Raw genomic sequence first — 16,271 nt, 5'->3', positions numbered from 1 at the left:
TACAAGCTGGGCCTGGACTACTGTATCATCAGTGGGCTAGGGCTGGCCTAGACTTGGCCAGAACAACAGGACACACACAGAGTGCAGGGTGCAGTCAAACACCCTATTCCCACCTAAGGCACCTTGGCCACCCCCACTCCAGAGCACAGCTGGGTCCGTGAGCTGACACCCCAACATTTAGTGTCTTGGTGTCAAGTGGAGACACCATCCTCCCATTTAATCCTCACGAACAGGAGAACCGAGGCTCCAGAGAGGATAAGTAACTTGCTCAAGGTCAAGGGCTTGGGAGGAGCAGAGCTGTGATTTGAACCCAGGCCTTCCACCTTGCCACACTAGTCAAGGCACTTTGCAAAACCTTTACCATTGCTTCTGCACTGGAGCCTCACACTCCAACTCACTTAGCATTACACGTCTACTATGTGCAGGTGCCAGGCACAGACTCACCATGGGACCAGCCTCCACCCTCAACGACTATGGGTCTAACAGGGAAGATAGCTACCCCATTCTATGGAGGAGGAAACCAAAGCAGGAAGGGTGAAGGAGCTGGCTGAAGTCCCAGATAAAAGGCCAGGAGAACAGGAGCTAGAATCCCAGGTCTCGGGGTGTGCTGAGGGCACCTGGCTGCCTGGAGGTTTCTCTCTCTGCTGCATTGCTCAGGAGTGGCACTGCGCTGGCTGCAGAATGTGGTGGCAGCCTCCCCACGTCTGTTAGGGTGCACGGGGGCAGTGTGACCTGTGAGTGCAGTGGCACAAAGTAGGGATGAAGGCACCGGGTTCTGTCCTGCCACTGACCACGGGCCTCCCAAGGTGCTGACTCAGCTGTTCCTCAAGGTGGCTTCTGCAGTGTCCTGGACCAGCAGTGCCAGGATCAGACATGAAGATGGGGCCCCCAACAGTCCACCAGATCCAGGGCAGGGCCACCCCCAACATCTCCATGAAGGGCCTGGGGCCCCATTTGGTCGTGGCCTCCTCCAGACCCATGGTCCACCCAATTAGGAAGGCTAAGGGGTCAACATGGGGAAGGCGGTGACATTCTAGCTCAGCCAAGCCACTGCCAGAACAGATTGCTAGAATGTCTTGTGGGGTGGGGAGGGGGAGCAAATAAATAACCCCCGGGCTCGGTTTATGTTTAAGTTTCAAAAAAACAACAGTATTTGGGTCCTGTCCCAGATTCAGCAAATGCCTCCAATTAATTGTGGATTTTGTTTCTCATTTTAGATCAGTGCTCAGCTCACACCCTCTGCCATTAGCTCATCCTTACGTCTCTCCTGTCAGAGGATCCCCCAACTCTTTCTTTGTGGGAGGCAGGAGCTATGGAGCCCAAGCTCAGCCCCCTCTTCTACCTTTGGGCTCCCTGAGGAGTACAGATCAGGCCAGCTCTGTCCAAATCTGACCCTCTGGGGTCCCTTCATTCCTGGGGACAACCAGGTTCCCCCTTCTCTCATGGAGTTCGTTGGTGGATGCCGGGCTATGAGGAAACCCCAGTACAGTGAATGGCCCGTTCTGCAGCTTCACCTTCTACTCTGACATGCCAGTCTCCTGGGGCAACCACCGGCCAGCTTCATCTTCCCCAACACACACACACACACACCAGGCACAGGCATGTACACGGTCACTTCAATAGACTCGCCCTAAGAGAGCCTTGCAGGCCTGGCTGGCTCAGTGGGTAGAGCAAGGGACTCCCGACTTCAGGGGGCTGAGGTTAAGCCCCAAGCTGGATGTGGAGATTACTTAAAAAAAAAGAAAAAAGAAAAAATATCCCCCAACTCTGGATTCAGTGATGGGGGTGGCAGCATCTGTGAAAGGCCAACCTAAGGCCAAGTCTGAAGACTGGAAGGGAGGAAATCCCAGATTCCTGAGCTTCAGTGCTCTCATCTGTCAAATGGAACCATAACCCAGATCTGCCTACCTCACAGGTCAGCGAGACAATGAATCAAATGAAAAAAGGTGGGTGTACGGGTTGTTCATAAATGGCACAATGCTGCAGAGATAAGATGACTGTGTTCCCCTGCAGAATCCTCTAGACCCAGCAGGGACACATTGCTGCCACTAGCACTTATAAGAGTCCCAGAGCTCACCTTATCTCACTGAGAGGAGGATCTCATCCTTCTCAGTTCCCAGATGGGCACGCTGAGGCTCGGAGGCCCAGCCAGGCCCTTCTGTTGCAGCTCAGGCTCAAATGAATGAATGAATCATGGGAGACCCAGCATCTCTGTCCCATGCTCCATGCCCGTCATCTGGTCCCTGAAAGCACAGCGTACCTGGAACCACCTGTCCTTCCCCTACCTCATTCAATTGGGCTCTGGCTCAGGGGGCTCTGACGTCTATCCTCCAGGAAATGATACCATTGCCTTCCAATTTAGCTTTTTCAGCCAATACAGGAAAAAAGGGGAGGGGGGAGGTATACGCAGTTCAATTTCAAGAATCCTGTCATAAGCAAAACAAACAGCCCAAAACACAAAAGCCAGAATGGTCCATACCTGTGGGTTTTCAGGGGCTTCCCCAAGATGCTTCCAGGGAAAAAAAGCCTGTGTGTCAGCACCCACCAGGGACCAAGCTCCGATCATATCACTTCCTCCTGGGTCCTCTCCACAAGCCCATGGGAACAGGAACCCTCATTCCCATTTACAGAGAAGGAAATGGGGGTGCAGCTTGCCCTGGACCGCAGAGTATGCAAGTGGTCACAGGGGCCACACTGCTTCCTCTCTGTTAGGGCCTGTCTTCCTCCCACACACATCTTTTTTTTTTTTTAAAAAAAGATGTTCATTTATGTATTCATGAGAGACACAGAGAGAGGGGCAGAGACACAGGCAGAGGGAGAAGCAGGCTCCATGCCAGGAACCCGACAAAGAGACTCGACCCCAGGACCCCGGGGTCACAACCTGAGCCAAAGGCAGCTGCTCAACCACTGAGCCACCCAGGCGTCCCACACACATACCTTAACCCCTAATCAATCTGTCCTCTGCCTTTGCCCAGCTGCTAGTGTTCCAGGCTCCAGGTTAGCACCCGCATCCACCCACCACCTATATCTGGCCCCAAGATAGTTATCATGTCCTGGCAGAGTGGATGCTACCCCAGAGCACAGAAATAGGGGCGCCATGGTGGATGGGAGTGGGGAGCAGGGGTCCCCTTGAGGGGCCTCTCCCCGCCCAGGTCTCCTGTACCAGGTCTGTCCCTAGTAGCCATTGGTGGGCCCAGGCTCATCCAGGGCTCAGGCATGTTGGCGACAGTCCTGGGGAGAGGCTGAGCTGACCCAGGGTCCAAAGAAAGCAGCAGCAGCTGTTGGAAAAGGGGCTGGTCTGACAAAGGCTGTCCCGTCACCTGATCCCCCTTCTGGCCCCAAGGGCTCTGATGGCTCCTCCAGCCACAGGCCTGAGTGGAAATCCCAACCCGCCTCACCGGCCAGCGCCGCCCACTGAGCCTCCATTCTACAACATCACCAACTTACTATTCCTGTTGTCCACTCCTCTCCCAGCACAGCCAGAGGCCCCACCGCAGGCATGACCCCTTCTCCCCTGAGGGCCCTCCTCCCTTGAGGACCCTCCTCCCCTGAGCACCCTCTCCTGCTCTGACCAACGGCCTGGCCACAAAGGGCAGGGCACACAGGGGTACCTTCGAGAGGGGTGAACTGATGCATTGATGGCCTCTCCCAGCTGTTAAACTCTCCAAGCCTAGCGGTCACCCCCCCAGTGTCACCTTGGGGCCCCCAAATAAAGAAGCATGTATATATATATATATAAGGTGGGGAGTATAGGATGTTGTGCCTTTCTAGCAAGCCTGGGGAACAGTTATCACCCAGCCCCTGTGATCGCAGCCCTGAGAGACTGGACTTCAGGATGGCAGCCCTACCCCAGACCCCGTGTGGCACAGATGGATCCTAGCCTGGCCAAGCCTGAGGTCATTCCCTCAGGGGACTGACCCTCACACCCAGAGCTCCTCCTCTTCCCCAGAAAGCCAGGGGCTCCATCAGCCCTGGATAGTGAGACACCAGGTTCTCGGCTAAGCCCAGTCTAGAAGACAAATTGACAAATGGCTCAGACAACACACGAGGAAGAAAGGTGAGCAGACTGAGGCACACAGGGGTCTGGGGTCCCGCACGGCCTTCCAGGGTCTGCACTTCCCCACCTGTCCTTTCAGTCTCGGGCCTCACCCCACCACCCTCACTCACACACATTCCAGCCACCCCTGACAGGCTGCCAGAAACATCCTTTCCCAACCCCACAACCTATCTCCTCTGCCTTGCAAACCCAGCTCAGGTGCTTCCTCTGAGGAGACTTCCATGATTGGCCAGGCTGGATGAGAAGCTCTTCAGGCACTAGCGTCCCTGCCTCAATCCCTCCCCAGGGCTGTGACGGGCACTGGGGGTTCCTTGAGGACAGGAGCAGGTTCTCTCAGTACCCTCAGCACTTCCGCATCATGGCCCACGGTGGGCAAGCCACAAACAGGAGGATGACAGCCAGGACGAATAAGGTCACCACAACCTGACCAGGCTGGCTGAGTGTAAGTGAGGCACCTGGGGGCCCCTGGGTGGCTCAGGGCATGATCTCAATGTCCGTATCGAGTCCCACATCGGGCTCCTGCATGGAGCCTGCTTCTCCCTCTGCCTGTGTCTCTGCCTCTCCCTGCATGGAGCCTGCTTCTCCCTCTGCCTGTGTCTCTGTCTCTCACGAATAAATAAATAACATCTTTTAAAAAAAAAAGTAAGTTTAGCATCTAAAACGAGGGGCCAGCAGGGACATCCCTGGGAAGCTGCTCTGGGAGCCCCAGCACAGGAGCAGCTGCAGAGTCCCTCCCTGCAGCCCCGTGGGGCTGCTGCTGCAACCGCCCACTCACTCCCAGCCGTGGGGCTCAGCCTAGAGATGCTGCGGCCTTCACCCCGCAGAGGCGGAGGCGGAGGCAGACATGCCTGCGGCTCACTGCCCTGCTGCAGGGCCGAGGCAGCCCCAGGGGCCTGGCTGCCGCCCCAGGCCCAGACACAGCCTGGGAGGCACAAAGGCCCACCCCCAGGGCACCCCGGTTGGCTCTCTGTGTGCCCCACTGCCTGCAGCTCCAGTTCCCACTCTTGGCCCATGCTGGGGTCCCACTCCCACCCATCTGCTGGGCGGTGGGCGTGAAGGTGAGGCCCAGGAAACGGAGGGAAGAAGCCCTGCAAAGAGTAGAGCGGAAACGGGTATGAGGGCAATGGCTCACTGGCCGTAGCGGTGAAGTCGTGGTCCAGCAAACCACACAGACCCAAGGTCAGCCATCCTGGCATTTCTGCCCCTAAACGCCGTCTCAGGCTGGAAGGAGACTCTGGCAGAGGGCTGAGGACAAGCCCTCTGTCGCATCTGGCCTAAAGCCAGGCAAGGCCGCCCAGCAGGGCCACAGCCCACTCCTGAGAACTGCAGTCTCTGCGCCCAGGCGCTGCAGCCCCGGGCTCAGGCAAGCTCCTCCACAGTCCTGGACCATTCTCCTGGGGGAGGTGGTACCTTGCAGCAAGGCCTCAGTCCCTCAGAAAGGCCTATGGCCGGCAGGGATACGAAGGCCTTCCCTGAAGGGCCGCAATCCCACAGCTCCAGCTGCCCTACCCTGAAAACCATCGTGCACCCTGAAATCCCAGGGGGTCTCCTGGGCCTCTACCAGCCCTGCCTAAGGAACCCATGTGAGCACTGTGCACTGAGCTGGAGAAGCCACAGCCACTGCAGCAGGACTCAGCGTCACAGAACGGATATTTCAGGGGGCCTGCGCCAGACTTGCACGGGTCAGACTCAAGCTGGACCCACAAGAGCTGCCTTCCCGCTCCACAGAGCCAGTCCACAGGCGCGGGCAACAAGCTCCCCAGGGGCAGTGGGGCGGGTCCCAGACGAGGTGCCACTCCAGCAACAGACTTCTGTGTTGGCCAGTGCATGTGCGTGTGCGGTCAGTTGCATGACTGTTTCCTCCCCAAGAACATTTTTAAAAAATAGTAGTAACATCACTCTATAAAGGAAACACTGTTGCAACAACAAAAACAAAAGGAGACAAACTCTCCTAATAAAGAGGGTTTCTTTATCCTGAATGAACTGGATGCAGCTTTTCTTTTTGGGAAAACACACTCACATACACACCGCATTACCTCATCTGTCCTCCTTGGCTTGCACAAACTCTCGTGTTGGATGGCATCCAGAAACCTCTGGCTGTGCCCTCACCCTACACACCCCGAAAGGGTAAAGGTCACATCTAGGTAAGGATCCAGTGGGGGACAAGGGCCCTCAAATCTCATTTCATGGGGGAGGAAGGTCTTGGGGACCCAAATCTGTCAGTTGATCAGTACGAGACAACACCTTCCTGGTCAGGAGGGATCAGGAAGGGTCCTTAGGGATTCGCACTTCATTTGCATGGCTCCCCAAAGACACAGTAGGTAAGCCGGACAGTTGACCAGGAGAGCCCATGGGCAGGCCACGCGACTGCTCAGCCTCAGTTTCTTCAATTGTTCAGTGGGAATCATCATGACCTCACCTGGTTGCAGTGGGGATGAGCATTTCTCCTGAGCACCTGCACGTAGAAGCCACACCATAAACCACGGCTGTGGGGGCTGTGGGACACCTGCTGGCTCAGGGCATGATCCTAGAATTCAGGGATCGAGTCCCACAGCAGGCTCCCCTCAGGGGAGCCCCTGCTCCCTCTGCCTCTGTCTCTGCCTCTCTCTCTCATGAATAAATAAATAAAGCCTTTAAAAAAACAACAAAACAAAACAATACCCACGGCGGTCATTATTAAGTTAATGTTTGACAAAGGCTCCCCTGAGCAAGAAGAGTCTGTCTTTCCATTTTCACTGGCCCAGCCCTGACCCGCCAGCCCTCAGCATACAGCCAGCTTTGCTCCCCCATCCACAAGTGGGTGGCCTCTTTGGGAGGTGGTAGCCTCTTTGGGGAGGCCCCAGGAGCTCCAGGGCCAGCCAGGTCCCATGAGCACCCCTTCCAGGGCACAAGACCAGCTCCTTTGGGGAATGATGAGCCCTTAACCTGCACAGCAGGCCGCATGGCACGTGCCACTTCTATCAGGTGAGGAAACAGGTTCAGAGAGGTCAACGAGACTTGCCCAAGGGCAATAATGCCTGAGGAGCAATCCAAACCCAGCTTTCTAAAAAGTCTTGCAAGTGCCTGTGCGCCATCTTCGGTGCCTCCCTCTTCCTCCTTCAGGGACCCTCCTGTCCTCCCCATCCTACATCCTACAACTGGAGCCCCTGCCCAGCCTCCTCCAAGCTGCCCGGGCCAGTCCTCTGTCAGTGCCTTGCTGGGTGGTTTTAGCACTGGCATCCTCTTCTTTGCACTTTTAATTCCAAAAGGAGACTTGCCAAACAGGCTTTTGAAAAACACAACACATCAGGGTGACATCCAATAGCCAGCCTTCCTCCCCCAGGTGCCCTCTCACCTGGAGACCAGAAGCTGCCACTCAGAGGCTCTCCCTGGCCAGTAGCCTTGAGCTGTATGAGCACCCCAGTTCACATGCACACCTGAGTCTTCAGCAGGGGTACTAGGGATGCTCAGGAAAGGCTGAGCCCATTAATCAGAATCCATGGAGGAAAAGTGAAAGACCACCGCCTGCTTCATTACTGCCAGCATGGTTGTTTCTTTACCAGCTCGTCCCCACCCTCCCACCTAGAATGTCAGCTCCCTGAGGGTGGGGTTTGGTTTTGTTCAGCCCTGTACCCCCTGTCCCTAGAATAGTGCCCAGCACATAGTGGGTATTTGAGGTTCATTTCATGGATAAAAGAATGAATAAGCAAACTCCCAACACTTAACTGATGGCCAAAGTAAAGAAGCCCAGAGAGAAGGGAGAAACTTACCCAGAGCCACTGGGTTTATGTGTAAGGTGAGTTAAGATTCACTCCAGAACTGTCTGATTCCCTCCCCTGCTACTGGTTGCCCCTGTACACACACACACACACACACACACACACACACACCACCACCACCACCACCACTACCACCACAACCACCCGGGGACTGGGACATCATAAGCCCTGATCAGCTAAGGGCTCAGCAGGGATTAGCTGTCTATACAGGCCTGTAATGGACACTCACAGGGAGAGGGGTGGGAAAAAGGCCTAGGCAGGGACGGCGGGCTCCAGAGTGGCTTCATTGTACTGCCCTGCCCCACAGGGCTGGCATTTAGTGAGCACTGGCTGTGTGCTGGGCACTGTCCAAGGCTTTACTCCCCAAAACAAATACATGCAGAGGAAACATTATTGCCCCAATTTATACGTGAAGGTCCTGCACCTTGCCCTAGGTCTTGGCTAGATGGGGAAACTGAGGACTGCCTGCCTGCCAAGAACATGTGTGTTGTCTCTCCAACATGTCCTTGTAGTCTTTTCTCCTGTGGTGGGAAAGAGGCCTAATGCTGAGGGTAGGACCCAGGGATTCCAGAACACGATGGAAACAGAACCATGCAAGACTTGGTGTTGGGTTAAGGCAAGAGGGAGAGGCAAAAGCCTTGTCTTCACATTGTCCAAGTCACACAGCTTGCAAGGGACAAGCTGGATCAAGACTGTGTAGTCCAGGGATGCCTGGGTGGCTCAGTGGTTGAGCATCTACCGTCAGCTCAGGTTGTGATCCTGGGGTCCTGGGATCAAGTTCCACATCAGGCTCCCCGCGTGGAGCCTGTTCTCTCTCTGCCTGTGTCTTTGCCTCTGTGTTTCTCATGAATAAATAAAATAAATAAAATAAAAGACTGCCTAGTCCAGGGGTAGGGACCTGGCCGGCTGCCAGAAGTCGGAGATGGGAAAGGGGCTCCTGAAGGGGTCATCTGTGGGGAAGGGAGAAGAATCCAAACTGTGGCTTCTCTGAGAATCCAAGAGACATACAGATTTCCCCACATGACTTGATCAAATCTGGCCCAAAGCTACCACCCAGCCACCTCTTACCACTCCCAACACAGCCTGTTCCTTTTCTTCAAGTGAACAGGTGGTCTCCTGTGCTCATTCTCACCCCACATGTTGGCTCACATGGATCCTCCCAGAACACCTCCATGCCCCATGCAACCCAGTCAGCACACCCTTCTCTGCAGGCCCCTGGGCAAGACAGCCTTTGCCTCATTCTGAGTCCTGGCACAAGCCAGCAGACTCTACCGAGTGGGGATTCAGCTCATCCCTGAGCCCCAGCCCAGCCAGGGCCCACTGGAGCTCAGGGAAGTCTGGAGTCTATGTCTCCAACCTCTCCATGCCCACATTCCTTAGCCAAATGTCCCCTGAGTCCCCACAGACACCCTAGCATTGAGGATGCCTGGCTCAGGAACCTCCCCTCCAGCAGGCAAGGTGAACCATCTCTACCAATAACTCGGGTTCAAGGAGAAGCTGCTCTGGGGGTAGAGAGTACAAAAGCCATGTGCAAGCTCAGAGGAAAGAGACACGGATCAAGGAGATAGAGAGAGGCCAAGGAAAAGGTGCCATTGGGTGAGATGTGGGCACAGACAAGAGACAGGGACAGGAAGCATCCTCCGATGCCCAGGGACAGAGAGAGGGACACCAGGATGAGGAGAAATGCAGAATACAGGGGGAGAGGACCAACTTTTGGCTGCGGCCTGGGGAAGCAGGGAGGTAAGAGGAGCCTGGAGCCTCACAGGCCCTCCTGCAGACCCAGATGGGCCCCACTCCCAGGGCACCCGCTATTCTATGTGGTCGGCTCCTCTTAAGGCTGCTGTGAGGGTAAGGACTGGTTGTACAGGCCTGGCTCCAGCTGAGGCTGGTAGGGCTACTTTGTTAGGAGACCTTGACCACCCGACAAGCATGGTGCCATCGGGGCCATGTGTCAGGGTCCTATAAATAACTGCCATTGCACCTTTCTTCTGGTGAGCCCTGGGCCCTGCCCCCTCCCAGCTGGGCCTCCCCACTCCCAGCAGACTCAGGGAGTCAGAAAGAGCACACACTCCCACCCTCCACGCCCCCCACTCCCCCCCCGCCACCCCACGCCACAGCCTTCTTCCTTGTGCTTATCATCAGCCCAGCTTTGGCCTCCCTCAAGTACGCATGCTCCATGAGTGAGGACTCCTAAGCAGTAGGCCTCAGGCGCAAGGGCCAGCAGGCCAGATTCCACTCCCACCCAGCTGTCCCTTCTGCCCCACCTGCCCCTCCCCCAAAGGGCCCAGCAGGCCAACCTCTAATCCTCTGTCATCTGACCCAGGCTCCACCCTACATTGGCTCTGCCCAGCCACCCTACTGAGGCCCAAAAATGGACAGAGTCATTTACAGAGGGTCCAATGAGCCAAATGCAATAGGAAGATGACCTCATGACCCCCCCAGCCCCAGCTCCGGCACACGCTCTGCACCCCAGGACTCTGGGGCAGCCAGGTGCTAGGAGGCAAGCAGTACTCAGACCCTGATGACCCTTCCAATACACTCTCATGCCTCCTCACAGCCAGAGGCCATGGGACCTTACAAAAGTAGGCTGCACAGCAATCAGAGCCATGCACACCCCGCTCCCCAGTGCACCCTGGGCTCAGCCCAGGACCAGGCACAGAGCACATGTCCAAGGCAGGATTTGCTGAACTTGGGGGAAAAAAGAGAAGCATGCAGCACAAATCAGCCCACCCCCAGGCCTGCATCAGGGCTCCCAAAGCCAAGCCCCTAAATGCACTTGTTTGTCCATAAACAGTCACTCCACACCTGCACCTGCCGGGGCCGCACACACAGACCTGCCTTCCCGTCAGGGGGAGCACCCAGAAGAGGGATACAGGGGTGGGAGGAGGATGAGATGGGTATTGCCCAGCCAAGACCCACAGAGAGACGTGCTAGGCTGGGGACGTAAGAGAACTGGCTCCACAGGCACCACAGGGCAAGTCTTCCTTGACACAGTCACCCTCTGAACCCTGGTGGATATTTGGGCTGTGGGAAGACGCAGGTAACTGGGAAAGAAGAAAAGGAGAGACGAGGCCCCCCTACCTATGCGGATGATATCCAGGTCCTGCACCAAGGGTCCTGCTTGTCCCTGGTCAGGAAATGCCCTCCTGTGGCAACACAACTGGAATCGTTCTCATGACGCACCGATCTGGCCGAGGCAGGGTGGGGACAGGGGCAGGGGTGCCCGTGAGACCAGTGGCAATGGGAATTAGATGGGGTCCTGAACGCTGCCAGAAGATGCTGCAGGGGCAGCTCTCGATCCAGGCTGCACCAGACTCTGAACCATAGGAGGGCAAAGGGGAGAGGCTGGTGTGCACTGGGGCATCAGGCTTCCCCGGAACGGGCTGCAGCAGGGTCCTGAAGGAAGCCTGCTCTCGGCTTCCCGTACCCCTAAACAACCTGAGTCTGTTGGAGCCCAGGCTTGGGCAGGGCCAGCCCCGGACCGAGGCCAGTGTCCATGGCTGACCAGCTGTCAGCTAACTGCCCATGCCCTGGAACAGGAGCTGAAGGGGGGGGGGGGCAGCTCTGTGGGGTCAGTGATGACACTGCCACTTAAAAGGGAGACACAGCTCATGCCTACAGCCCCTGAAATGAGTGAAAGAGGCCACTGCAGAGACAAGGCAACCAGGGCAAAGGAGATACCCAAAGAGCAAAGGGGAGCAGGGGAGGAGTAGGACATCAGTGGAGTGGGGGCAGGGCCTGGCTAACCTTCTGCTTCCCATTCATCTTCCTCAGCTCCTGAGGAGCAGGAAGTCGGCTAAGCCCAGGGCTAAACCCAGAGCTGCCGGCTCCAGGCACCTAGATGGATTACCCAGTCCTGGGCCGGCGGGGGGTGGAGGAAGCAAGGGCAGCCGCACCCCCCCCCCCCCCAGGGGCGCTTATTGAAGCCTTCCCAGCCCAGGCAGCTATCTGCGCTGCTCTAATCCCTCCTGCAGCCCGGCGCAGGGCCGGTGGGGGCGGTGGGGAGGGGGAGGGGGGTGTCAGCTGCTGTGCAGGCCAGGTCTGGGGCGGCGAGGGTCCTAACCTGCACCACACCCACCCATGTCCTCGGCCTGGGACTTCAGGGATGAGCCGCTGGGCACTTGGGGAGGCTCCGAGGAAGCTCCGGTCGCTGCCCCCTCCCATCACGTGGCTGCATCCTTAGGGAGCCCGCAGGTCTCGGCTGCAGAAGTCATTGTTTACCGCCAGCCGCGGCGGGCGGAGCGGGCCGGCCCCCGGGTCCCCCGCAGGCTGAGCGCCGCGCGGCGGAGGGCAGGCTCCGCCGGGGCCTGGGGGGACCCGGCCGCAGCTCAGACTCTGCCCTCCTGGATTTCAGGGTCCGGGTCGGCAGGGGAAGTGGCGTCAGCGGCTGCACCAGCGGTGTCCGGGATGGAGAGCGGAGCCCAGCGGCCCCCCCCGCCCCGCACCCGCACCCCCGCCCCGCGGCCCCGGCGCCGTCGGAGCGCCCCGAGGCCTGGCTCCATCCCCGCGCCCCCGGCCGCGCGCTCCGGGCACCGGGGACTCGGGCTTCCCGCGGCGCCCTCCGCGCCCCCGGGTGTCCCGCTGCCCGCCAGGTGCGGGCCCCCCCGGCCGCCGGGAACGCGGAGCCCGGCGGGGACTGGGCACTTCCCGAGGGGCGCGCGGTCTGCGCTCCCGGGGCCGCGCCGGAGTGTCCAGGCCGCGGGCAGCTCCCGGGAAAGGAAACCGGATCGCGCTGCGGCCCGCGGGGCGGGGGCGGGGGACCGGGGCGCCGCGTCGCCTCCCAGCTCCGGGGCCCTCGGCCTCGCGGCGGCCTCGCCGGGCCCGGGCGGGGGGAGCAGCGTGGGCCGGCCCTGGGCTGCGGGCTGCGGGGGGCGCCAAGCGGGCGCGGGGCGCGGGGCGCGGGGCGCGAACCCGGGGACCGCTGCGCCCCGCCCTGGCCCCGGGGTGCGGGGCTGACGGCGCGCCCGGGGGCACCAGGACCCCGCAGGCCCCGGCAGGGCCGTCCGAGGCGGCAGCGCCCGGCCCGGAGCAGCAGGACCCCGCGGCCGCGCCGGCCCCTCACCTTCTCCTGCGCGCGCGTGAGCTTCTTCTGCACGTTGCTGGCGATCTTGCCCGCCGTCACCCCCTTGCTGCCCATCTCGGCCATCGCGGCTGCGGCCTCGCCGGCGGGGCGCCGACCTCCAGCCCAGCCCAGCCCAGCCCAGCCCCGCGCAGCCCCGCGCAGCCCCGCGCCAGGCGGCCGAGCCCAGCGACTGAGGCGGAGCGTGCGCCCCGCGAGCGTGCGGCCGAGCGACGCGGGGACCGGGGGACGGCCCGGGGCGGGGCGGGGCGGGCGGGAGGAGGGGCCGGGCCTCGGGCTGGGTCGGCGCCCCCCCCCGCCCCCTCCGCGGCGGGCTCTGCCTTTTAAAGGGCCCTCGCGGGTGCCGAGGCCGCGGCCGGGGACGCGGGAAGGGCGGGGCGGGGCGCGCGCGGCGAGAGCTGCGGCCACTGCGACTGCGGGGACGCCGCGGGGACACCGCCCCGGGGCCGAGACCGACGTGCGGGCCCTCCGGGGGGACACCGGTCTGCAGGCCGCTGCGTTCAGACCCTGGCGGCGCGGCGCGGAGACTGGAGCGCGCCCTGGAGCCCGGAGCCTCCGCTGCGGGCGCGGGGCGGGGGCCGGGGCGGGGGCGCGGGGCCTGGGGGGGGGGGCTGGGACTGGGGCGGGGGCTGGGGCCGGGGCCGGGGCTGGGGCCGGGGCCGGGGCTGGGCGGGGGCTGGTGCGGGGCCTGGGGCTGGGGCTGGGGGCTGGGACTGGGGCTGGGGCTGGGGGCTGGGGGCTGGGACTGGGGCTGGGGCTGGGGCCGGGGCCGGGGCTGGGCGGGGGCTGGTGCGGGGCCTGGGGCTGGGGCTGGGGGCTGGGACTGGGGCTGGGGCTGGGGCCGGGGCCGGGGCTGGGGCCGGGGCCGGGGCTGGGCGGGGGCTGGTGCGGGGCCTGGGGCTGGCGCTGGGGGCTGGGACTGGGGCTGGGGCTGGGGCCGGGGCCGGGGCTGGGGCCGGGGCCGGGGCTGGGCGGGGGCTGGTGCGGGGCCTGGGGCTGGGGCTGGGGGCTGGGACTGGGGCTGGGGGCTGGGACTGGGGCTGGGGCCGGGGCCGGGGCTGGGCGGGGGCTGGTGCAGGGGCTGAGGCTGGGGGCTGGGGCTGGGGGCTGGGACTGGGACTGGGGCCGGGGCGGGGGCGGGGGCCGGGGCCGGGGCGGGGGCTGGGCCTGGGACTGGCGCTGGCGCTGGCCTCGCGCTGGACGCTCCGCCTCCCACCAGGGCCCTCTGGGACACCTTCCGACACCTCCCGAGCTCTGTCCCTGGCTCCTAGCTCCTGCCGACCTTGCGCTCCATCTTCCCACGTGCTGGCAATGATTATTATTATGACAACGACGTAACGTTACTGAGGACTTACTACGTGCCTGGCACTCGGCTAAGTGCCACCACCACCGCCCTAGGAGGTAGGTGCTATTATCATTCCCGTTTTACAGATGAGGCATATAGAGGCCTGGAACCAAACCTCTGATTGTGCATTCCAGGATCTCAGCCACTGTACAGAGGGTTGTCTTCTCTTCCCTACAGGGGGGAAAAAAGTGATTGATGATCATTATTCAAAGAGAAGATAAGGTTACTGCCAACCAGCTTTTCAAAATGTATGAATCCCACTCACACCCTTCCCCCAAGTCATGTCAGAGGCTATGAAGGATGCCGCAGCCTTCTCTGTCCCGGAGGCCAGGGCACAGCCCTGGTAGGTTTCTCAGGGACTGTAGGTGGAGCTGAGTGAAGAGAGCACTCCTGGGGGCCCAGCTGAGGAGGGTGGACAGATCAGGGCAGGGGACCCTGGGAGGCTCCTGGGAGTCAGCAGGAAGGGCTTTGCCGACCGGACACCAAGCGCCCTCCTCATACAAATGGAGAAACTGAGAGCCAGGAATAAAAGGTTCTGGCTCCCCTCTGCCTGGAAGGTCCCCTGAACTCTGATTACTCCTGCAGGTTCTTCCCATCACTGCTCAGGACCCATGGAGGTGATCTTAACTAGTCCTCCCTCCTGGCATATTATTCCTCCTGTTTTGCAGAAAGATAGAGGCTTGCTGAAGGTCACAAGAGATAAACGGATCTCCAAACCCAGGTTTTCCTGCCCTAAAGCCCTCAGCTGATAAGCCAAACTGCTTCCCAGAAAAAACACCAAGCACTGCACCAATGGAAAGCATTTTGTCAAAATTATTATTATAAACTCATGACCGATTCGTGAGTTACAAAATCAAAACCTAAACAGTGCAGACTGAGTTGCTAAAGCAACTTTCTTCTAAAACCTCAATTTCACCTCATGATCTCTTTTCCTAATTTTATAATTGTCATTTTTCTAACCATTCCCTAAGAGCGATTTCTCCCAACAGTCCTCTGAAGAAAGGAGGAAATGAGCGGAAGTCAAACTATTCCAGTTGACTCCCAGGGAACAGTGGGAGATTCTGCTTTGCTGTACTTTGGTGTTTCAAAATATCACCTGACAAAAAAATTAGAATCTTAGATGGTTGTCAGCAGGATTGAGTCAGCTAGCTTGCACAGCGACCCAAGGGGCCATAGGGGGATTGTTCTAAAAAAACCATTACAGAGATGTAGAACATGAAAATAAAGCTTACAGTATAATTGTGAATGAAAAGGGGAAGAACAAAAACTGCATGCACTATCCTTGCAACCACTAAAAATAAATACAAGTACCCATGTTCCAAGATTCAAAAGGACCATGCCCAAAGGAAATAGACGTGTATAAAATTAAAGCATTACAGGTGATTTTTTTTCCTCTTAATTTCCTAAATATTCCATATTATGCTATAATATGGCCTTCATAACTAAACACACACAGCTCTGCCTCTAAACATGGCAATTCTTAATGTGATCTCCGGATTAGAAAGTCTTTTCTAAACACAAAAGCATTGGAAGATATTTTGAAATAAACAATGCTACTTTGAGGATACAAAAAACATTTTAATTTTTTAAACTTCAAAAAATACTGTTAACACATAAGGTTAAAAGTTTGGAAGGACATACTCCAAAAATGTCCAAGGGGTAAGAATGTAGGAGATTTTTACTTTCTTCTTTTTGATTTTCTATTGTATCTGATTTTTTATTTTACCATGATAGCCCATTGTTTTCACTACCACACACACAAAAAATAAAGGTATTTCCATTTTGAAAAGAAATTTGACATAAAAAGATTAAAGTGTTAGAAACAAGGGAAATATTTTAAAATATTTTAAAAATAGAACTCTCACAATTCACAAAAAAACATTAAAAGATCCCAATATAACTAGGCACATGGCACAAATGGATAATTCACAAAAGTGGAGATTCAGCCTTGGGGCACCTGGGTAGCTCAGTCAGTTGGGCATCTGCCTTCAGCTCAGATCATGATACTGGGGTACTGGGATCCAGCCCAGT

The 16,271-nt window shown here is 58.4% G+C and overlaps 1 protein-coding gene and 1 long non-coding RNA gene across 22 annotated transcripts in view; one reads left to right on the top strand and one right to left on the bottom strand.

Annotated features, from left to right (window-relative positions):
• The window catches only part of BIN1 (bridging integrator 1), a 52,351-nt gene extending 39,216 nt beyond the window's left edge, over positions 1–13,135 (bottom strand). For 15 of the 18 annotated variants that reach the window (XM_072757497.1, XM_072757510.1, XM_072757504.1 and 12 more), the window contains exon 1: positions 12,878–13,134. In XM_072757497.1, coding sequence (XP_072613598.1) covers positions 12,878–12,961 — 84 coding nt within the window. In that variant the 5' untranslated portion in view covers positions 12,962–13,134. Of the gene's footprint in view, positions 1–10,896; positions 10,999–11,893; positions 11,925–12,877 lie in introns of those variants that run through there. The other 3 variants (XM_072757501.1, XM_072757508.1, XM_072757507.1) reach the window with 3 other exon arrangements.
• A 1,058-nt stretch (positions 13,136–14,193) lies between these two features.
• The window catches only part of LOC112932716 (uncharacterized), a 76,743-nt gene continuing 74,665 nt past the window's right edge, over positions 14,194–16,271 (top strand). For all 4 annotated transcript variants that reach the window (XR_003237537.2, XR_003237536.2, XR_012001484.1 and 1 more), the window contains exon 1: positions 14,194–14,296. This is a non-coding gene — a long non-coding RNA (uncharacterized lncRNA). The remainder of the gene's footprint in view (positions 14,297–16,271) is intronic.

The sequence above is a fragment of the Vulpes vulpes genome, chromosome 5 (assembly GCF_048418805.1).
Source record: "Vulpes vulpes isolate BD-2025 chromosome 5, VulVul3, whole genome shotgun sequence".
Classification (NCBI taxonomy): Eukaryota; Metazoa; Chordata; class Mammalia; order Carnivora; family Canidae; genus Vulpes; species Vulpes vulpes.
Note: the sequence above shows the minus strand (reverse complement) of the source record. Positions and strands in the feature narration are given on the sequence as shown.